Source organism: Phaenicophaeus curvirostris, chromosome 1 (genome assembly GCF_032191515.1).
Source record: "Phaenicophaeus curvirostris isolate KB17595 chromosome 1, BPBGC_Pcur_1.0, whole genome shotgun sequence".
NCBI classification, from domain to species: domain Eukaryota; kingdom Metazoa; phylum Chordata; class Aves; order Cuculiformes; family Cuculidae; genus Phaenicophaeus; species Phaenicophaeus curvirostris.
In genome coordinates, this window is record NC_091392.1 from 179,919,523 (window position 1) to 179,942,602 (window position 23,080).

Genomic DNA, 23,080 nt, shown 5'->3' on the forward strand with positions numbered 1-23,080 from the left:
ACTCTGGGGAGGCGTTATTGTGGCCTTTTAATATATAAAGGGGGCTTATATGAAAGACGGAGACCCTTTCTCAGGCCCTGTGGTGACAGGACAAGGGGTGCCGGTTTTAAACTGAAAGAGGGTGGAGTTTAGGTTTGATGTAAGAAAAGCATTTCTTATGTTGAGAATGGTGAGGCACTGGCATGGGTTTCCTGGAGAAATCGTGGGTGCCCCATCCCTGGATGTGTTCAAAGCCGGGTTGGGTGGGGCTTGGAGCTACTTGATCTGGTGAACGATGTCTGTGCACATGGAAGGATGGTTGGAATCTGATCATCTTTTAAGGTCCCTTGCAACCCAAACCATTCTGTGATCCTGTGTTCTTGTGAACAGGTAAAAGTTTAGATCTAATGAGGAACCCTCTAGTCACTCTAGATCGGTTATTTTAACATACAACAAAAAAAAAGAGATTTTTTTATTTTTGAATACTTTCTCTATAGCAAGTAAAAGGTGATCAGAAAGAGATTTTTTGTGGTTTTGTTTTGAAAGCTTCACAAAGTCTGGGCGTGTTTGTGCTGTTGTTGACCTGGGGGAGGATTGGGGACTTGTGTAGGTCATGTCCAGCTAATATGTGACCACAGTGCTGCTTTTCTCCTACTTCAGTAGATAAAATCCTTTGCTGTGCTGGGATGTAGGCAAGAACAGAGCAGGAGCTAGGGCAGTGGGTTTCAGCAGCATGCTGGAAGCTGGGGGCTTAGGATGTTTTCCTTAGTTCCTTACATAGAGGCCGAGGGACTTTCTATGCTGTAGTTCCCTCCTCTGTAAAATGTGTGTGATTGTGTGCAAGGATGCTTGCAAAATTGGTTCTGGAAAAGAGATACTTAGACAAACTGGTAATGTTTCAGCAGGCCGTATTTGGAAGTGACACAGTCCCTGTGCGTTTGCCAGCTTTTTACTTTCTGTTTCGTTTCCCGTTCTCTGCCATTTTGCTGCTGTGGTGAAAAAGAACTTAAACCTGCTTGTAGGAAATGACACAGGTAGCAGAGCAGCAGCCAGAGGCCTGTCACTGTTTTTTTTCCTTCAGCTGCTTCTTCTCTGTCTTCTGTTTTGCAGCTTCATTTGCTGTGTCGTTAGCAGAGGGGAGCAGAAGAATCTCCAGTTTTTGTAGCTGAAATGGTTACCTTAGGTTCCCTCAGTCGGTTTCTATGGTGATGAAAGCGAAAGCTGGCTATGCAGGGTTGCAGGAAGACTGTGAGAGTGATTTGACTATAAAATAGCAGGTGAAAATCCATCATCGATAAGGGGAAAATGATGTGTGTGTCAGAGCAACAATCCTAACGCTGATCTTCTCTGTGCTGTCTGATACCCCTTAAGGAAACAAATTTAGGTGGACTGTAATATGTAGCGCTGTGAAAGTGTCATCTCTGTGCCTAGAAGCAGTCTACAAAAGAAATATTGAAATATTAGGAATTATAAAGAAAAAAAGAGAAAAATACAGAGTGCCGTTGTGGCTTTGTATTGTAAATGGTAGCCTACCCTTCTGAAGGTCTTCTGCTCCTCTTGGAATGCAGCAGGAGCAGAGAAGAGATTGAGAAGTGATAGGGCTGATCAAAGATGTGGAGCAGCTTCTTACAGGGAACAACTAAGTAGTTTTAGATTCTTCAGCTTGAAAAAGAGGCAAATAGGAGAGAATAACAGATCAGTCACAAGTGTGACTGGAGGAGCTGAGTAAGGAGCAATGATTTCTTGCCTTTTCAGATGGATGCTGGGGTGTCAAATGGAATCCATGATTGGCAGGCTTGAGGCCTGCAAAAGCGAGGGATTTAGGTGAATTGTAGTTGAACTATGGAACTGGAACCACACCTTTAGCCTCTCCCTTCTCGCTTGAAAGCAACCAGCTGGTTCCATGGCCTAGTTTAGCTCAGTATCCTCTCCCTGGCAATCATCTGTACCAGAAGGCTAGGGAAGAGCACAGGGCCGAAGCAATGCTCCGGTGGGGGACAGGATACTGAGCTAAACAGGCCAGGGGGTGCAGGCTGGCCGCTTCTGCAGTGAGGGATGGCCAAGAGCTGCTCTTCCACTGCTGCTGGGTTCCTGCAAAGGCACTGACATATCCCCAAGGCTGACCTTGACTGAGTGTCCTCTCTTCTTCTGCAGCAACACATATCTCCTGAGCCTATAAGAACACCAGGTGCTTCCTTACAAAATTCCTGGTGTCTGTGGAGCTGGATCCTCGGACTGGGCCTGAGTAGGGCCTATGTATCTGCATCAATTCCAGGTATTAGCTTGCTGCAGGGAACTCTTGCTGAGTTATAAACCATTCCAACTCTACAGCTTGTTGTGCTTTTTAATTTCTTTCCATCTTTGTTTTCTATTTTATATCTAATATTTCTATTTCTGTAAATTTCTGTTTGTTTCTATCATAGTGATTTAATGCTTAAATTCTGAGACTGACATGGTGGTCATTGTATAGATGGATATTGGAAGTCAGTCCCTACCTTGCTTACCAGAGATAAAGGATGGAGGAGAAAAAAAGGCATACATGTGTAGAGGTGAAGTGACTTGCTGTGATTAAGTAAATTCTAAGTGACAGAGCTACAGGAAAAGAAGTACATCTCCTTCTCCTCTGATGTTCTTCTCACTTGAGTCTACCCCCTTCCCTTTATGGAAAGGAGATGGGAACTACTGAAAACAGTACTTGGTTTTTGAAAGTCACAGAAGGGTGTGTGAGATTTGCTGGACTGTGAGATCTCCTGCCTGCTTTGTCCTTAGACTTTACTCTCTCTCATTAGAATAGTTTATCTCCAAATCTTCTTATTTCTTGAGAGTAAAAGCAGACTTTTCTTACCCTACAGGAGTTTGTGCTGTCAGAGGTAGTGTCTCCAGCAAAGGGCACTTTGGAGTATCTCACCTAGTAGGAGTGGGAAATTGTTGAAGATTTCTGCAGTGGACTTGCACAGTAACCACAGACAAGGTAAAACTTCTGCTACTAACACATGGTGTGGTGCTCTAAACTGCTGGTGGGGAATGCAGGTAAAGGTTTATCCAGAAGCATTTAGACTGCTTTGTGAAATAAGTAGCTGGCTTTAAAATTTTGCAGGTGTGGGAGAGGGAAAGAGGGGACTATGTGAAGAAAAGCAATTAAGACTTAGTGGATGTGGACAGAAAAAGAGAACAGATGTCCATGGGGCAAAATGCAAAGTAGAAAGTTATGGTGCTGATGTTAATGCTCCACCTCGTTGAGAAAGAATGTTCAAATCTCTCCTTTCTGTCTTCTGCCCTTTTTAATTTGCAAGACTCTCCATGCTTCTTTGCTGCTTCCTTTTTACTGTAGGGAATTACTGTTCCTTCCTTGTTTTCTGTGAACTCCCAGAAGTCTCTGGAGAAGTTTGGAGACAGCTATTTTTCTTTCCTTGGTTGATTTGTAGACCCACATGTGACAGAATTAGCTTGAGAGAAGCACTGCTCTGAATGATTGACCTCCTCCAAACAAAAGGGGTTTCAGATCTGGGGCATTACTTGCTGGCCCGCTCTTGGGCCTGTTGTGGAGCAGATATTGCCAAGGAAGCTTGAAAGCTCTTGCATTGGCCCCCATGACTTGTTAGTGGCTTTCCAAGAGGAAATGAACCGTTTTTCCTCCTTCTTGAACTGTTGGAGCTCCTGGGAGCTGGTTTCCATTCCACTGCTGCCCCAAGAGCAGGCTTTGACTGTTGTATCAGGAGTTGCTGGAGGAGCAAAGCACAAGGGTTCAGGGGGTGGAAGTACGGGAGCAGCCACAGGGCAAGTGCCAGCAGGCCCTGCTTTCATCTCTAAATCCTGCTTGGCATGTGATAGTTGCATCAATTGCTTTGTGTTTTGTCCCAGTTTTCTTGCTTTAGGTGTTTTCCTGATGATGGCGAAGATGGTGAGAAGAACGTGTGCCTTTTGTTCAGAAGGGGAAGCTGGTTCTGTTATGTATATTGCCAAAGACCGAAATGTTGCAGCTCATCAAGATTGTCTGGTGAGTAGCTTTTAGTTGATTGGTACTTAAGGTGATTGGAGATGAAGGGCTAAAGGGGAAGTTTCTGCTGCTCGCTGCTCCTTTATTTTTGACTCTACAATGCTGTCTGAATTCAAAGGCTGGCTACCCAAACCTACTTCGTATAGGCTACCCAAGCCTATATTAAATCAAAAAGCTATGAAAAGCCACAGGGCTTGGCCAGAATTTTGGAGAGGGGGAGTACACAGCTGCACACCTGGGTACGTTGCTTTGTAGTGTTTTCATGCATGCCTGTTCCCAATAAACAATTCCTGGACACATGTGCAGTCTAGAGGTAGAAATAGGTCTTCTTGGGACACTAAATTGAATGAGACTTCTCAGACCATGGGAAGTTGTGTACTTACTTAAACCTTATCAGGTGATGTCAATATTTTCCTGCAATATAAAGGTAAAAATCTTCCTAGTCTGTGCCTTTTATAAAATAAGAAATAAAATATCCAAAGCGCTAAAGCTAATGAATATATTTTGGCTATGTAAAAATATCTCTCAAGCTCTTAAGTGTGCTGTAATCCTAGAATGTATTTATTCTTCTTGCTGTCAAAAAGCTCCACTTTGTTCTGGATCTTAGCAGAGCTCGTTCTTGATCTGCAGAATCAAATAGAGATGCCATATTCTCCCTTCAATGAGACTCACTTGGTGCAGAAGATGCATCTGCTACTGGAACAGCTTTCTGGCTTTTGCTGTTCCAGCTGCCTTATTCTCGCAGGTTTTGTGTTTATATCTTTATTTTTCTACTACCTTTTTTTTTAAAAAGAATGTTTCAGAAACATCTGGTATGTTTTTTACAGTGTTACTAGTGCTACTAGTGCGTTTTGTTTGAAACAGGTTTTGTTATGGCTGAAAGGTTGCTCCAATGTTGAAAATGTTTCTTACGAAAAAAGTTCGCTAAGAACTTCCCTTCTCTCGCTGATTGTCAATGGCTCAACATTTCTGTGGGAGCTAACGTGGCCCAAGTGTACATGTATGTGTTTTTTGTGGGTTTCTCCCAGGCTTTATACAATATTCCTGTGTTTCTTGTATGCTGAGCTGTTGATAGCATCAGACTGTATAGAAATTTTATTACAGAGAAGTGTTGCATCCAGCTGTAAGCCTGAGCGACTGGGCAGACAACAAGATATTCAAGGTGTGGTCTGTTAGCCAAAGAGCTTCTCTCTTAATCGAGGCAGCATAGCATTCCTGACTTTCTTCATTCATGCTTCTAAGTTCACCGTCTCACCTTGTTATCTTTTCTTAGTTCACCTTCAGGATATGGGAAATCTCCTGTATAGACAGAGGAACGCCTTTTGACTGAAGAAAAAGTTTAAGCACAGTTCCTTTGTTCAATGTAGGTGAAACCTCTTAAAAACACAGAAAAATCACCCTTTCTTAGGTAGTGCAAGTGCAAGAAGAAGGCACCAATGACGGAGTCCCTCCCGTAATTCTGAATATTGTCTCTTTTGTCTTTAGTTGTTTTCCTCGGGATTTGTGGAGTCTGAAGAGTATAACCCAGAAAATTTGGATCTAAGGTTCGATGTGACATCAGTGTTGAAAGAACTCAGGAGAGGAAAGCGGCTGGTAAGGAGTTTCTTTGAGTCTTATAGAATCGCAGAATAGTTTGGGTTGGAACGGACCTTAAAGATCATCCAGTTCCAACCCCCCTGCCCGTGGCAGGGACACCTCCCACCAGCCTAGGCTGCCCAAGGCCCCATCCAACCTGGCCTTGAACACCTCCAGGGATGGGGCAGCCACAGCGTCCCTGGGCAGCCTGTGCCAGTGCCTCATCACTCTAAACATGAAGAAATTCTTCCTTATGTCTACTAGGATCAGGGAATTTGCAGATCTAGAGTTAGAAACATTGATTTGATGTTATATTTGGTGAAATTGAGCTCATTTTGTATCAAAATGTGTTGGTTTTTTCTGGCCGCTTTTTTCCCCTTTAGAGACTAAGTCCTTAGTCCAGGTTTCCTAAGAAACAGGACTAGTACAGGACTAAGCCAGTGCCTGAAACAAAATTATGCAATCCATAAGTGTAAAGGGGAACACCTTCTGTTTTAGCAGAAGGGAGGTTATTTCTATGAGGGTTTTTTTATTGGCTTTGTCCTCAGCTGCCCTCCTCCCTTACACCCTGGGTGGAATTCCTTTCACTACATTAGCCTAGAAAGCATAAATATAAGCACTAATACCAAAAGGTATTGAAATAATTTGGGCAAGATTTAGGGGAGGGATAGAAGTTGCCCAGTGCTTTCATGTGGCTCTTTGCATCATTTTACAAATTCATCAGTGTGAAATAGAGGTAAAATAACAAAATTGTAGCTGAAATAATGACCAGTTTGCAGGAGTGAGAGGCAATGTGCAATTAAAGATTTGAGGAGTGTATTTGCCTTGTGTGGTAAGATTTTCAGTAGTTGCCTGTAATGCTTACGTGCTAAACCCTGTGCTACTCCAGGTGTGCAACTTCTGTCGCAAGAAAGGAGCCACTGTGGGATGCGAGGAGAGAGCCTGTCGCAGGAGTTACCACTATTTCTGTGCACTCTGCGATGATGCAGCAATAGAAACAGATGAAGTAAATGGAGTCTACCGGTATTTAATTAACTATTTTCTAACTGATTATTGTCAAGGCTTTGGCAGCGGTGTGAGGAAGAGAGGCTTAAAAATTGTGTGCTTTTTATAGTTTTTTTAAAAGGAAAGATGTTCTATCCTAAAGTGATGCTTGACCTATATTCACAAACAATAGGGAAAGTGTTTCCCTTCTGCAGGAAAACATCACAGCAGTGGGAAGGAATCTATTCAGTGTTTGAGCCTGCAACACACCTGAAAGATCGCTAGGATGAGACTGAGGCAGTCAGTCCTTACTGGCTATCTAGCTAGTGCTCAAGGACCAAGATTTTCATTAATGTTGCTCATATTCTCGGTTTCTGTTGGTTCAGAAGTTTCAGTAAATGTGGTCTGAGCATACAGCAGGCTAAAATGCTTCTAGGTCTGTTCACATCAGGTGAATTCTGATAATTTTCCCTCCTTATGCTAGCAGAGAACTTTGTATTCCCACCCAACAGCTTCTTATATTTCAAGTACATTGCTAGCACTAACTCAATTAAACAGACTTCAAGTAAATTTTCTGTCCTGATCATGCTAGTCCTGGTTTCTGCTGCCCCAGGCTGACTGCAGGGCTGTCAGTAGATGGAAGGGCTTGTTTGGAGGATGCTGATGAAGTAATTGAGAAATTGGGGCTTAAGGGACCTTTTAGAGGAGTGCTTATGTTGAAGATTGAGGTGCACGAGCCCCACAACATCCATTTCTGTGCAAGGCCAGGGATATCACAGGCCACGTTAGTCTTGGATCTGTCAGACAGACCATCTAATCACTACTTGTTTCAGGAAAAGGTGGACTAGTGCGATCCTTAGTAGTAGTGGAGGATGGGTCCTTTTGTGTCAAAACACTTGCACTCCAGGCTGCTTCGCTAAGGTTCTCGGTCCAAAATAAATATGTCCTGTAAGGCTGTAAACCCAGCTGTGTAGGGAAAATGTTTAGTTTGTGCTTATAAAGTCTTTGGGATTCTGCAAAGCTCTTGAAAGAGTGTAGCTGGGAAGATAGAAACTTTCCATGCCCACAGAGTAAATGGCACTCATCTGATAGGTTTGGAAAGGATACCTCAGGCTGAAGAAGACTGAACTTCAAGATGCTGAAAAATGAATGGGACTGATAACAGTCTAGATACAAACTGGTAAAAGAATGGTTGAGTATAGTTTGTTTTGGACGTTTTCTGAGCTGGTGAACTTGGAGGATTTGAAGACGGTCCCTTAAAAATGCCTCCTATTAAGTCATTGTGTGAGACTAGTTGTTTGTCCTGTATGTATAGGAAACTAGGATATAGCAGTCTGTATTGAAGAGATGAAGGAGGACTGGATTACAGAAAGGTGGTGTGGCAGTTCTCAGGGCTGTGAACCCAAATGACTTTTGCACAGTGTCAGTGGCATAAATAAAAATCAGAATTTGTAGGTAACCTGAAATTATCGGAGAGAAGAAGAACAAGACTTGAAAAAGAGTGGGCATGGATTTACAGCTCCCTGCACTTTTTCATAGTGAAATATACTGCATTGAAAGGTTATCAGAAGGGAGAATTTCTTCCAGAGGGAATGAGCTAGTGGTTTTAAATTCTGAGTTGCCATCATTGCGATGATGAAGTGATCCTCAAAACAAATGAAGCAGAACAAAAAAGTGAGGGCACACAGTGCTATGGAAGTGGCTAGGAGTAGTAGAGGTGGAAAATAAGTGTAATTTGTACTCCCATCTTGCAAAAATGATAGTAGGGAAGTGCTTCCAAATAAAGTGATCTGAATAGTAAAAGCTATCATCTGTTCTTTTTAAGATGATCTTATACTTAGGAAGGTTGATTTTTTTCTTAACTGGGAAAGAATAGAATTAAATGGAGGGGAGAAAAAATAACCTCCAAAGGGCAATATTAGAAATTCAGGGATGTAAATAAGGTGCCTCCAGTACTTAGATTTCTGATTGAGTTGTTAGGCGTGCATAAATCTGGAGTTTGTGCATCAAAATGAATTTCATGCAAAAAAGCTGGCTCGTCAAGGAAACAGACTGTATTTCTAAGGTCAGTGCTTCTATTTTTTTAAAATAAAAGAACGGCAATGATTAGAAAATGGCCTAGTAAATGCAGTTGCCTTTAAAAATGCCTTTCAAACACTTGAGCGTTAATGGGTTTGTAATGAAGAGATCAGCTGAACCGCACTCTTGACAAGGCAGTTTTGCTTAAAAAGTGGTTTGGGATCCTTCTGTAAGAAAGGCATGTTGTAGAAGCTGGTTCATGTTCTCTGTGTTATTGTATCCAGAAGATGTGGAGTATTTCCAGCTATACTTGTTGTATTTTGCCTCTTCCAAGGATTTGACATTGCTCTCTTAGAACCAGAAGTCTTTAAGTCTTTAAGGAATAAATGGATTGAGGAGCTTTGAGCTACTGGATCTCAAACAGGGTGCCCTACTTCCTCAGGATTTGGGGACCACCTCATCAGCACTGGGCAGCGGAAAGGAAGGAGCACAGAGGTCTCCAGGCAGGTAACTGGTGCCATGCCTGGGAGTGCAGTGCTGTGTGGCTATGCCTGCACATCGTGCAGGGCTTACAAATTCAAGCTGACTGGTAAGCGATAATCTAGAGAGGTTCTGAACTTGGCCTGAGTGGTACAGGGCAAGGGGGCAGAGCTGCAGTAGCTACGATCAAGCGCTATTAGTCCTTCATGTGGTATTTCATCTTGACAACATTAATCTTGCTTTAATAAGATGTTTGAATGCGAGTATTTGATAGGAATGGTTGGACTCGATGACCCGATGGGTCTTTTCCAACCTGGTGATTCTATGAATATCTCTGCCACAGTGATCGCCACGCCAGGAAATGTATCAAGCTCAGGATTTGCAGAGTGAGCCAAGTCCAAACAGAGTCGGGTAATAGAACTGATAATTCTGTGTTCAGAGTCCATTGAGGCTCTAGAAGTACAAATACAAGCTTGTGCATGTGACTTTCCAGCAGGTGCCTTCCTAGGTGGGAAATGCTGAACAAAAATCCTGGTAATTCTTTTAAGTGTCTTTCAGTTTATGAAAAAAAGGGGGAAAATATCTGTTAAAATCGGTCAGCATAACTTTGTTTATGTATTTATTAATATTTTAATAACGTTTTCTCTTTTTTTTAAAATTGAACTTAAATTTTAGAGTGTTCTGCCCAAAACATGACCCAAGCAGTAGGACCAATCGCTATGGTGAGTTTCTTTGATGGCTTCATTGATTTAATTTGTTTTAAATTTTTAATTTGTTTTAAAATTTTGTATCCTGTACAAGTCAATAATGACTTTGAGCTAAATAAATTACTCCACTTTTATAGCGAGTGGTGGATTTCTAATCTTGCATGAGTGGTTTGGTTGAGATCCATGCATATGCACAAAAATTGAGAATGTTTTTTTTTTTTGAAGTGGGAAATGTTTATATTTGATCTTCCCCCAAATTTCTCTCAGAAGTGATTTAAAACACTGTGGACCTGATCCTTCATTGAATTATTCTGACTGTGCAGGCCGGTAGGCTTGTAAAATCCACGTGAGAGATGAGAGCCATGTTTGAGTGATGCACAAGCTTGTGCTTGGTTAGCAAAAAGAGGGCTGTTAGAGGACCTCGGGAGGTTTCTGTGTCTATGTTAAAAAGCCTGCTTTTGCATCTTCCAAATTCACTGCAGTAGTTTAATTAGGGCCTTTCATTCTGAAGGATCCCAAAGAGCTTTTTAAGTGTAACAAAAGGGTTATACAGCCCCTGTTTAGGGACTGCTGCCTTTGCTACAGAAATGCAGCTTAACTGGGCTGTCCTGGTCCTTGCCCATTCAGAGGCATTCAGGAATCTCACTGAATTAACCAAAGTTGTGACTTTAATGATGTAATGCATACAATCTTGCTCAAAACGGAATGGGTCCTGGACTGACCATCACTTTGAAGTTGAGCTCAGTTGGATTGTGAGCCCTAATGCTAACAATGGCGCATTTCACGGATGTCTAATGAGCTTTGGTTAATTGTCTTGACAAAGTTTGACTCCGCCCCGATGCCACTCAAGCAGCAGGAGAGATGTTTATCATTTAAACCTTTAGTCGTAGGGTCTGGAGCTTCTTAGCCTGGCATACAGTTTGTTTACCACCTAATATTGCTATGGTTCACCAACCAAGTGTAGCATTTTATTTCAATTAGTTTTGCTTTTTACTTACCTGTAGTTTTGAGGCCTGACATTCCCTCCCTTCTTAATTTGATTTCTGCATTCTAATGGTTGTCTGTCTCTTGGGTCTGTCCAGAGTCCCAGGTAGACCTAGACAAGGCCAGGATTGCTTTGTTGCCCTTATGAGAGAACATGAAGGCATTAAGCCCAGACCTGTCTATCACCTCCTTCATCGGGAACGCTTAAACCTTATGAGGTTGAAGATCTTAGTGTCTTCAAGCACTGCATATACAACGTACAGCCTGTTCCCTGAAAAGAGGGTCTTCTCCTAGAGAAGATCTTCCAGGTGCACTTAATGTGGAGACCCTCTGTTTATGGGGGGTAAATGGATCTGCTGGCAGTGTCTGCCCTGCCTCCCAAATGTGTTTCTCACCTCTCAGAGAGTAGCTGTGAGAGTTGGGGAAAATGGTGCTTGATTCCCCAAGCCCAGCATCTCCTCTGAGCAGCTCTCAGATGTGTGCAGGGCAGTCAGAATAGCCAGGGGCATGTGCTGGTTGAAGGGGCGGGTGCTCTGCTCTGCTCCTGGCCCATCTGGGCAGGCAGAGGACACCAGTCCTGGGTGTGTTCGCAGGGTGCAGAGCAAGATGTGCTGGGATGGAAGTGCAGCGGCTCCACAGTAGATTTTTTACTTTTAGGATCCAGCTCAGGTGAAGTAGCTCAGCCATTCCTTTGGGGCAAGCTGAACCAGAACTGGGCTGTGTGGGAGCAGGAGCTGCTATAAAAGGGCTGCCTCTCCAGGAATGTTTTCTCCAGTAGGTTGGAGAAAATTGGGACAAGGAACATCCCCTTGTTTTCAGTCAGGACAATATTTCTGTGCTGAAATGTCAGGACTCTGCTGTGTTAGTGGAAGGGGATAGTGTGCCTTAGGAGCCAAGAAGTCTCCTTGCAGCTGTGTACAGCAGGGATGGGATAGCAGTTTGGACTTGCAAATAGGCTCTGCTTAATTTGTAGTGTTGGATGTACCTAAAATTAAGGCTGACAAACTTAGAAGGAAGGGTTGGGCTGCTCTTTGGACTGTGTTCCTCTTGTTTTATAAGGCATCCCTAAAGCAGACATCAGGAGGAGCTGAGAAAAACCTGCCACAGATTAAAGATGTTCTGCTAGACAGCAAGGAACACTTTGTGCCTAATGTCTCCTAGACTGCTTCAAATTAGGCCACCCAGCTTTATTTTGGATGAAGTGAGAGGCTCTGATTTCCTTTCAGGCTATGGAAAATGCAAATGTACAGCACCATGCTCAGTGAAGTGTACCTAAACCCCAGACCCGTTCCAATAACCTGCCTGTACCCACTGTAACTCCTTATTCCTCTTAATAGGATGATTTCAAAGCACTGTCCAAAGGGTGTAGAGTTAAAGAGGAAGGGGCCTGTAATGCCACTGCACTCCAGCCCCTCAGGTGTTGGTGGGTGGTTGAACTCTAGCTTTCTCTGCTCATGCTGTGTCTTCCTTGCCAGAGTTATTCTGTGATGTTGGAGAGTAGCTGGTGAATGCTAGTAGAAAGGACAGAATGAAAGCAGATGGCTTTGCAGAGATCTCATACCACATCACTAAAACCACTTTGTAGCATAAATAATATTCACTTACAAGACACATTGCTTCTAGGGGCTTTCTAGGACATCATTATGTCCATGAAAAAAGTTAATGCCATTTGTATGTCTTTGGGGCACCTAAAATAATTCTTTATGTAGTCTTAGTTTTGCAGGTGTATTCACTTAAACAGGGATTGTCTGAAAACCAACAGTCAGCTTTTATAAATTTGCCTGATGTTTTTACCATCCAGAGGTAGTGCTGCTGCCAAAAAGAATCAGTTCACTGCACCACAATCAAAAATCTTATGATAAAAACTGGGGTTTGCTTTATACTGAATTTAAAAGGCAAAGTAATATCTTAATGCTACAGTGATTTGCCTTCCTACTGGTTCATGTTTGCAATTTTTCTTACACAAAAATATTGTGAATTCCATTGGAATTTCAGGTATTTGGGGAAGCTGAACATACCGTTGCCACCCAAAGTGCCTCAATTTTGTACCTTTTTGGGAAGAGAGAGAATTTAATGTCAAATTGTCAGTCTGAGGTTGACATATTTGTTACTTTGTTGTTTCTTGATTCCTAGGTGCAGCTAATAAAAGGAGAAGACATGCACTGAGATCTTCCGCCATCACAGAACAAATGGTGATTCTGACTCTTAAGTAGTTCGAAAGCAGGGATCCACATCTGCTACAGTAAAGGACTTCTTTGGTGGGGTGTTTTGACAGTAAAGAGATTTCACTGAAGCACTGATTTTTCCTTTACAGCTGCCTTCTTTTGGTCCTGTCATTCTGTCAAAAAAAAAAAAAAACAAACAAAACAAAAACCACAAAGCTATTTGCATGTGGAGCTGCTTCAGGCAGAGCCAGGGCTGCCCTCAGGTAACATGGCACAAATGTGATAGGAACCTCCAAACTAGGCTGATTCAGTGGCTGTGATCTTGACATGACCAGAAAAAGCTTCCCTTTGAGTGAGCATTTTCTTGGACATATTACAGCCCTCAGATTTGCTTAGGGCTTGACATAGTTTCCATGAAAAACTGCTTTTATTGAGTCACTTGGCCTTCTGAACCAGCAGTTGGTTATTTGTGAGCCTGTGCTCATAGTAAATGTGGCAGATCTTCATTGCAGATCAAGAAGTTCTCAGCTCTTTTGGTGAAGATGGCCTTCCCCGGGGCTTGGGAGCTGTCAAGCAGGGAGAGTTGTTTTAGGGGGCTGTTGTTACAAAGCCGGTAAATACAGCTTATTTTAAGTTTTGAGGTGATTCTCTTGGCTCCATGTAAGTATGCAAGGGAACTCCCATCAGCTCTTGTGGGTGTTTGGATTTCTCCTTTCCAGAGGACGTAGCATCCAGCTGTCCTTGGGGAAAACCTTCTGCCTTTTCCAGTTCTTTAAAGTGAAGGAAGGTTTTGTGAGGGGACACAAGCGAACTTTGCAGCTTCTGTGTATTGTGATAAGGGCAGGTCGAGGGAGGTGATTCTGCCCCTCTGTTCCTCTCTTGTGAGACCTCACCTGGAGTATTGTCTAGTTCTGGAATCCTCAACATAAGAAGGATATGGAGCTGTTGGAACAGGTCCAGAGGAGGGCTACAAAGATGATCAGAGGGCTGGAGCACCTCCCATTTGAGGACAGGCTGAGAGAGTTCGGGTTGTTCAGCCTGGAGAAGAGAAGACTCTGAGGAGAACTTTACAGCAAGCTTCCAGGACCAAAAGGGGGCTACAAGAAAGCTGGGGAGGGACTTTTTAGAATGACATGGAGTAATAGGACAAGGGGGAATAGGTATAAATTGTAGAGGGGCAGATTTAGACTAGACATAAGGAGGAATTTCTTCACGCTGAGGGTGGTGAGGCCCTGGCACAGGTTGCCCAGGGAAGCTGTGGCTGCCCCATCCCTGGAGGTGTTCAAGGCCAGGCTGGATGGGGCCTTGGGCAGCCTGGGCTGGTGGATGGTGTCCCTGCCCATGACAGGGGGGTTGGACCTTCAAGGTCTCTTCCAACCCAAACTGTTCTATGGTTGTATGATTCTATTTGTCTCCAAGAATTTCCCAGCTGTAAATCTACTTGTGTTCATGTTATTGTGTGAACACAATGTGTTCATATTATTGTATTCACTGATAGCTGAGATTAATGTGACCTGTTACCTGTGACAGTGCACACTTCTCTCCAGTGCTACCGATCTTGGAAATCGATACAAACATTGTAAGTAGGAAGCTGAGAGGCTCTGGGATTTATCACTGCAGGACAAATTGCTTGCCATTGTGTAGGCAACACATTTTTGTGGTAGAGAATTAGTTGTATTGTGGTGTGATGTGGAAAAACAGAGAATTACTGTGTCATAGAATCTTAGAATAGTTTGGGTTGGAAGGGACCTTAAAGATCATATAATCCCAACCCCCCTGCCATGGGCAGGCACCTGTCCAAAGGAAAAAGAAAAATATTCCCCCTGTCCTCTCAAGTCCTTTCTACTGTTACCTCAGGTCTAAGGAATTGAGCATCATTTGCCCTAGGAGTTACCAGTGGGTGTTTAACGTCTGTGCTATTTGCACATGCAATAATAATTCAGAGGGGTTGTGGCAGGTGTTGGACTCTTTTTTTTTTTTTTTTTTTTAGAAGAGTTTTTGCTTTGAGGCAGTCTTCGCTTGCTTTTATAAAATGATCTGTAGAGAGGAATATTGTTAGCTGTGCAGAGAAGCAGACTATTCACAGAAACATACGCTCCTTTTTACCTTTCTGCTAACATAGAGGTAAGAAAAACAGCAGTGAATGTCAGTATGATGTAAAAATAGGTTGTTTTGATTTTCTTGCAGAGCGCAGAAGAGACAGCAGAAGAAAACAGTTTACGAATACTAAAAAGAAAAAACAACAGGCATAAAGGTGTGACTCGCTTTAGAACAACTAGGAGAGGCTGTGATCTGTTATGCTGAAGTTCTCAGAGCTTGGAGATGGTTAATAGCAGTGGAGCTGCAAATGTATCTTTATTAATCTTCTAAGATGAGTGACTCTCCAAGCACTGACAAGGGAGCAGAAGTCTGGTTTGCAGGATGACTGTGTGGGTTTTAATAACTGCAGCAAACAAATCTCTCTGTTTTGGTCAAGATGTGCTATGTGATGTGAGCTGGGATTTTTATAGCGCCCCTCTCCTGGCTGGCTGCTGTGTTCAGTGGTGTCTCCAGCAAACTCCAGCCCTGCTTCTCCACATCAGTACAGTTAAACTTAACGTTCCGGGAACTGGTCTTCCTTCACCTTGGTCTCCTTGTGCTGAGCCCTTCTTGAAGGAAAAGAGTTGTGCACTGGAAGGGGTTGGCATGGAGGGGGGTTGAGTAGTAACCCAGCAGTGAGAGAGGAGTTGGCACACCTTGAGCAGGAGCTCTGGCTCCCTGGGTGGCAATGGGGTGCACTAAATGCTACTGCAATTGCTGCTGCCGTTGCCACATGCTGTCACTTGGTAATTAGAAGGTGTTAGTGGTGATTATTCACCTTCCCTTGCTTATGGTTAACGTATGGGCATGGTATTGTCACAGTAGGTGGCTGCCTAACGTTTTCCCTGAATTTTTAGTTCCCGTAAAGAATCCTGGAATGCTTGTGGGGCATCTAATGAAAGTGAAATGAGGTTTCTTTTCTCGCAGATTTCTTCAGTAAAAAGTGGTTGGTTTTACTAGAGACTGGCAGACTTCTGTCTGTCAGGCTGTCTGTCTGATAGCTCCTTCCTTTTGAACAGCCCGTTGAATTGATCTTACTGAAACCTGTTGCCTGCTGCTCTGAGATGAAGGAAAGATAAGTAGTTATTTCCCTAGCAATCCAAATCTAACAAAGCAGGCGTATAAAATAGGCTCTAATAGTTTAGTGCCTGTATCACTTGCAGTAAAAGTAGCCTTAATTCTTTATCAAATCCAGTAGCACTTCACTTCTCACACTACTTTCCATCCCTTAGCCTGCTTAGTCCACGATGTGGTCCTGAGGATTAGAAGAAAAAAAAAACAACAGAAATCACCTGCTTTCCTACACTGTAGGTATCGGGAGGCTTTAGGAATGCAGCATTTAGAGTTGTGAAGATATTTGCTTTTTATGAGTGAAGCCAAATCGAGTTTAGGTGATTTTATACCCAGCACAGTACTAGATTTGCCTGGCCGTGTTTAGTTTTCCCCTGGAAAGGGCCAAGTGGGAGCTGGAGCCAGAGATTTATCTAACTATTTTTGTCTGGAAGGGGAACTTTGGCTGAAGTTTTAGTTTCTGAAGTGAGTGAAGCCCGTGCGGCAGTGGTCAGGATCACTTCTGTGTAAGACTGTGTGGTTTTGTGTTTTAACAGTCCGAATAGACTTTCTTAGGAAATGCAAGCAAGCCGGGCTTCTGGATGACATATTTGAAGAAATGCTGGACACGCTTCACCTGGCACAGGAAAAACTGATGGATGACAACACTTCAGAATCAGGTATGGACACCCGTGGGGGGCTCCGCTCTCAGAGCAGAAATGCTCATGTGAATGCTAGGCACGGGGTCACCTTCCTGAGGTGCTTCAGTGCTACATAACCGGGTCCTGTCTTATTTCTGCAGCTGCACAGCAGGTGGAGAGTGAGTGGTTTTTTTTGGTATGACTGTGTCAGTAGAGGGGAAGAGCTGCCAACTCAGCACAGTCTAGTAAAGTCACCTCACTTTGAATTTTTGAAGCCACCTTTTAGCTGTTGGCATAAGCATAGGTAGGTTCAGCCAGACTTCTTTTCCTGGGCACTGAAGGAGAGAGAGGTCCTGAGGGGAACTTGAAGGTTTTATTTCAGTCATAAGCCTGTGTTGCTCTTTCAGCTTTGCAGAGGACCCAGCTGTCTGTTAATAACAGCTCTGTCTTTTCAGGGAAAAATCCCTGACTGTGTACATTCTAAATCATTGGATGATTAGTTAGAGCTTTAGTGTCAACTGTTGGTGTGTGTTTTGGGGTCACAGAGTCAAAGAATGGTACAGGTTGGAAGAGCTCTGAGATCATCTAGTCCACCCTCCTGCTAGAGCATGTTCACCTGGAGCAGGAACATGTCCAGGTGGGTTTTGAATATCTCCAGAGATGAGACTTCACACCCTCTCTGGGCAACCTGTGCCAGTGCCTCACCACTCTCGTAGTGAAGAAATTCCTTCTTATGTCTAGTCTAAATCTGCCCCTCCACAGTTTATACCCATTCCCCCTTGTCCTATCACTACAAGCCTTTGTAAACAGTCCCTCCCCAGCTTTCTTGTAGCCCCTTTCAGCTACTGGAAGGTCACTATAAGTTCTCCTTGGAGCTTTCTCTTCTCCAAGCTGAACAACCCTAGCGCTCTCAGCCTGTCTTCATGTGGGAGGTGCTCCAGCCCTCTGATCATCTTTGTAGCCGCCTCTAGACCTGTTCCAACAGCTCTATATCCTTGTTATGTTGACGATTCCAGAAATGTCTCACCTTGCTAAATCTTCCTCACCAGCAGCTTGTGTGTAACGTGACAGCAGCTGATGAAGCAGTAATGAAGTCCAGGGCAATTAGGGGCTCCAAGGGCTTCACCATTAAGCAAACCTCTTTATGGCCACGTGAATTCTGTAGGTATTTTGTTTGAATGGAAGCCTCAGTTATGAAATTGAGGCATGATTCTGGGCTGGTTTTTAACATGGAACAGCGATAGCCCTGTCCCACATGTCACAGGGTCTGTTGAGAGGAATTGGTGTGGCCAGCCCTGCTGTTGCATGTGCAATCCTGATATGGTGGAATGAAATACGACTTAAGTAGATTGCTTGTTCTTAAATGGTCTGTTCACGTGCTGCAGACCCAAAAACGGAATTACAGGGAGGTCCCCTTTTCTTTTTTCTGCTTGAAACGAAAAAACCAAAAAAAGTAGAATTGACAAATCCATCCACCTCCCTCAATACTGATTCTATGAGAGGGAAGACAAAACATCAAGCAATCAGTATGATATACAAGAAATAATTACTTCTAAAGAAGGGCTCTGCATTAGCACAAGGGTTCTGTAAACCTTTTCTCAGTAACATGAAATCAAATGATCTCTTTCCCCAGAATATGAAGAGACAGTGATATCACTCTTTGACTGTGGACTGTTTGAAAATATACTGACAAATATTCATTCAGGTATGTGAAAAAAAGCTGACGGGGCAGTAGTGGTTGGCATGGGTTTCAGCTTGATGTTAATTCTTCTCAGCATTTTGATAAAATGACCATTTAAAATGAAGATTCCAAGGAACTTTTTTCCTCAGCGTTATATAAATAATTGGATAAACACCATTGCTGCCTGAAACTGTAGAAATATGGTGTGTCAGATCTAGCTGACGTAAAAGGGGAGGCAAGTCGCAGTTCCAAAGGTCTCTGTCCCAGAGGAGCTTCCCTCTCCTGCAGGCTGCATTTGTGTCTTGTTTCTGCCAGGCTACTTCCCTTCCTCCTCTGCAGCCTCCTTTCCGCAGCTCATCTGCGTTATATCTCTGCTCTTTTCTGGTGAACTGGTGGCTGTGTTTCAGCTGAGAGCATTAAACACTGAGCAGAACTTGCCTGGGCCTGATGGCAGTTGTAACGTGCTTTGAAAAACAAGCTGAGAGTACTCAGAGTGAAATGGAAGCGAGGGCAGGAGCGGTTGCTAGGGATCACTGGTGTGGAAGGAAGCTCTGGGGCTTGGGCTCCAGTCTCGGCTGTTGTAAGCAGCAAGGTTAAAACTGTTGTTCATATAGGCAAGTCTCTTGCTCTGCTTTCCCCACAACGGTTAGCAGTGTCGTTCTAATTTCTGCTTTAATTCATCCCTGTGAAAAGGGACATTTTAATTAGCCAATGAGGTTCAGTGCAGGAATGTGATGTTTGCTCATGTTTGCTGTTTCCCCCTCACTCAAATGAAAAAGTCGGGCCCTCTCTTTAGTCCCATGTTCTTGCATTTAAATTCTTCTTCCAGAAATGGGAGTGACTGATGTTACAGAATTACCGACACAGGGTTCTGCCAGTGCCTCATCTGAGGGCATGAAAACATCTCCGCTCATAATTCCTGGTGTGACACAACCTTGGATCACACTTGTTCCTTTCACAGCTGCAGCAATTATTTCATCCACTTTGTGGCTTACAGGAGAGATTCTTGATATCGGCACCCCCCCCACCACACACACAACCATGTGTTTCTCATGTGTAAAAGTTGTCTCCTCTCCAATTAATTCCACACTACTTGAGCAGCCCAGTTCCTCCTGGACTGCACAAACTTCTTTCCCGATATCATCAGCCAACTTTTAATTTCAAGGTCAATAATGGAAGCGCACATCAAGGTTGGTTTCAAAATTGAGCCAAAAAGGAGCTCTTAAAATGACCGAGTGAGAAAGGAAGGATAACCACGTTAGTTAGAAATGGAACTGTAGGGATGGACCTTTTTTGTGTCCATCTTCCAAGCTCCAGCTACTGAATCTCCCTCATTCTGTGTGAAGGACTCCTACAAGCGCTGTGTTTTTCTTTGATCTTTTTCCTGGAACTGATGATTTTGAGTCATCTGACATGCTTTACCTTCAATCCATTGTTTCACTTGATGATTTTTGACTTCTTGAATCATCACGTAAAACCTGTTCTGAACCAGCACAGTAAGGTTACTCCCAACTGTAATTGCAGGTACCGCTTTTTAAAATCCCTTCCATATATAGGGATAAACGGTTCTTTTGCAGCCTGCAGCTTTACTGCGTACTGGACTGCATTTCAGACTTTGCACCTGGGACTTGCTATTGCCTCATTGGCAATTACAGAATTCTAGGTTGGAGATTCTTGTTTTCTTCGAGGAAAAGTGACTTCCTTCAGTTTTGCTTTCTGTTCTGTTGTTGTGTGTCCTGCTTGGGGCAATGCTTTGGTCACCATTAATTTAATCTCCTCTTTTTGGCTGGTCAGCAGTCTGTCCAGGAGCTTTTGAGCTCTTTAGTAGCGTTTGTTTTCAGGGGATCTGTGGCAGCGAATTCTGCAAGTCAGTTGTGCAGACAAGGGAGGTGAGACTTTGATTTCAAACTGCTGTGCGGTACCTTCACTGAGAGCTCCTCAGCGCTTGTCTTGCAGAAAAGCAAGTGCAGTCATTCTTCAGACCATTCCTGATTTTATAGAAATACTTACTCTTTCCCTCTAGGTCATCTCTATGAGTTGGAAGGTTCTCAATCCTTTATCTGCCTTCCTATGGAATCACTCCCATAGGCTTGTCATTCTTGTCACTGACATCTTTTGACATCTTTCTTGAGGCTGTTTCTATTTCTGTCACATCCTTTTGAAAGAGGAGGAACGGAGCAGATGTCTGCCAGCTGCAGGTCGCCCAGATGCCAAGTACAGAAACACAATTACCGTGTTTGCTCTTTGTTTGTTTACTTCTGATGGTTTATTAATTCGTGTCCAAATATTCTCTTAAGTTTTTTTTTTCACCTCCCCTTGGATATATCCATTTTTTCATTCAAGTGTGTGCCTGCTCATTCTTTTAACCACCTAGGCCTGGTCCCAAACAGGAACGCTATCACGGCTGGTCGTGGCAAGCAATGAAGATGATGGTTTCCATTGCAGTCTTGTCAGGTGTAAGGGACACCCGACTGCAGAGAGAAGCAGAGAGGAGAGGGGTCACCTGTTTTTTTCTAGTGAGAGCTAGGGGGAATCATAGAATCCTAGAATAGTTTGGATTGGAAGGGACCTTAAAGATCATCTAGTTCCGACCCCCTGCCAGGGGCAGGGACATCCCCATCAGGCTGCCCAAGTCCCTCTTCAGTGGATCACTGCCCAGCTTCCGCCAGGGGTGGGTTCTGGCTGCCCCTTGTCAGCATCCACACTCAGCCTCTGGCTACTGCATTTAAAAATATAAGAGTGTATGTATGCGTGACCTTCCCTGCACGCAGATAGTCCCAGTGCTGGGCTCTCTGAACAAAGAGGAGGAAGAAGGGGGAAGGCAGAAAGGAAAAATATATTTGCTTTTGTACAAACACCTTTTGGTTCTTAAGAAATCTTAACTCTGGCATTCTTGCTGTGAAGAAAAGTTCTGTTGTTCACAGAGTAACTGTGCTGCTCTCACAGACACCTCTGTGTGTTTTGTTACAGAACAACTTAATTTAAAACAAGGATTAATAACAAGGTAAAGTTATAATAATGTTTCTGAATTCCAGTAGGGCCTGAGGCCAAGCTCTTGCTGATTTCAGTAGGCTTTAACATTAGGAAAATGGAAGCAGGTGAGAGAAGCAGAAACAGAGGCTTTGCCATCAGGGTGAAGGAGCTGGTTAAACTGAGCAGTGGTAGCCTCTGCCCTGCTAATGCATATATAATATATGCATATATGCTGTTTAATAATACTTACCTATGAATAAAAGCTTTTATCCCTTTCTTTTTCATGACAGGAACAGAGGAAAAAATCCAGGAACTTCTGGAAAGCAGGAAAAGACTGGATAACAAGATTGAGCTACTGCAGGAGTTAAAAGAAGTTGTCATTCCTACCCCAGAGAACACGGCTAGTACATCCAGTACAGCATCCGAATAACCCCCTGAGTCTGTCTGTAAGGATGTCGATGTTTAGGATTTTCTAAGGGTAGAAACTGTAGAGCACGTCTGGTCAGTGTTTAAGTAATTCCCCTGCTCCCCCCCGACCCCAAGACAGGGACACAAGGAGGGAACCGCGTGTTCTTATTTTTATACCTCACTGTTGCAATAACTGTATGTTGTCTCTTTCTTTACATTTTGCCATGGATCAGAGTGTTACACACCAAGTTTAGCCATTCCTAAAGCTCAACAGCATCCTCCAGGGAAGACTTTTTTCCTCAAATTGAAAGGAGAACCAGCTGCTGCAGAGCCCTTGCTAAAGCCACTTTACCTGCAGCCGCCCTCTTCTGACGGGGCAAAAGCTGTTTTGCTGCCTGCATCAGGGCAGTGGTTTGGCTTTCCAAAGAAGATAAATTAGCAGAACTTGTGCTCAATGAAGCCTTCTGATTACAAAGAGGAGTTGGTGTGGTTTTTTTTTTTTTAAATTAAATGTTTCTTGATTGACTGCTTAGCGTATAATCAGTCCTGCTGTAACAGCAAACAGTGAGGTGAAACCCTGGTTGCTGGCAGCCCAGAAACGGTTGGGGGACACCATGCTCTAAACATGTACAGTTTCAAAGGGATCGAGGGACTGTATCTTCCTCTCTCTATTAAGAAAGGATACGGTTTCCATGTGTTTTATCTTAAAAAAAAAAAGTTTGAATACAGAAAGTCCTTGTATACTGCCAAAGGGTAAGTTGACTAAATAAAACATTTCTAAGAAGGCTGTGGATTTAGTTGTGCTCACCAGCCCCCCGAGGGGCTGGGAGGTGGCCGCACCACCGTTTTACTCCAGAGCTGGAGCTGCGGGATCCAGGGTCCCTCTGATCACGTCCACCACCAGCTGGCCCAGGGGCTGCAGTACATCCTGAGCTCTCTGGGACTGGTAAGAATGTGCAAGTGGAGCTTGTTCCATGTGAAGGTGGGAATCGGGAAGCACAGACTAACAGCTTCCCAAGCCTCAGCTCCCTGAGTAGAACCACTGGCTGTGCCTGATAGACTGAAACATGAGTATTTTCACTCTGAATCCTAGAATAGTTGGGGGTTGGAAGGGACCTTAAAGATCACTTAGTACCAGCCCCATCCAACCTGGCCTTGAACACCTCCAGGGATGGGGCAGCCACAACTTCCCTGGGCAACCTGTGCCAGCGCTTCACCAATCTCATTGTGAAGAAGTTCCTCCTTATATCTAGTCTAAATCTGTCCCTCTCCAGTTTATACCCATTGCCCCTCATCCTATCACTTGCTTATAGATTCAGGCCTGCAGAAAGCCCAGGACGGGAACCACAAACCGTTTA

At 43.7% G+C, this 23,080-nt stretch overlaps 1 protein-coding gene across 1 annotated transcript in view; it reads left to right on the forward strand.

The window, feature by feature from the left end:
• The window catches only part of SETDB2 (SET domain bifurcated histone lysine methyltransferase 2), a 59,203-nt gene extending 36,697 nt beyond the window's left edge, over positions 1–22,506 (forward strand). The window contains exons 16-27 of the mRNA XM_069857285.1: positions 2,946–2,950; positions 3,841–3,976; positions 5,462–5,569; positions 6,441–6,574; positions 8,997–9,144; positions 9,284–9,420; positions 9,710–9,756; positions 12,859–12,917; positions 15,078–15,144; positions 16,577–16,699; positions 18,294–18,365; positions 21,605–22,506. Coding sequence (XP_069713386.1) covers positions 2,946–2,950; positions 3,841–3,976; positions 5,462–5,569; positions 6,441–6,574; positions 8,997–9,144; positions 9,284–9,420; positions 9,710–9,756; positions 12,859–12,917; positions 15,078–15,144; positions 16,577–16,699; positions 18,294–18,365; positions 21,605–21,744 — 1,176 coding nt within the window. The 3' untranslated portion in view covers positions 21,745–22,506. The remainder of the gene's footprint in view (positions 1–2,945; positions 2,951–3,840; positions 3,977–5,461; positions 5,570–6,440; positions 6,575–8,996; positions 9,145–9,283; positions 9,421–9,709; positions 9,757–12,858; positions 12,918–15,077; positions 15,145–16,576; positions 16,700–18,293; positions 18,366–21,604) is intronic.
• Positions 22,507–23,080: the final 574 nt, after the last annotated feature.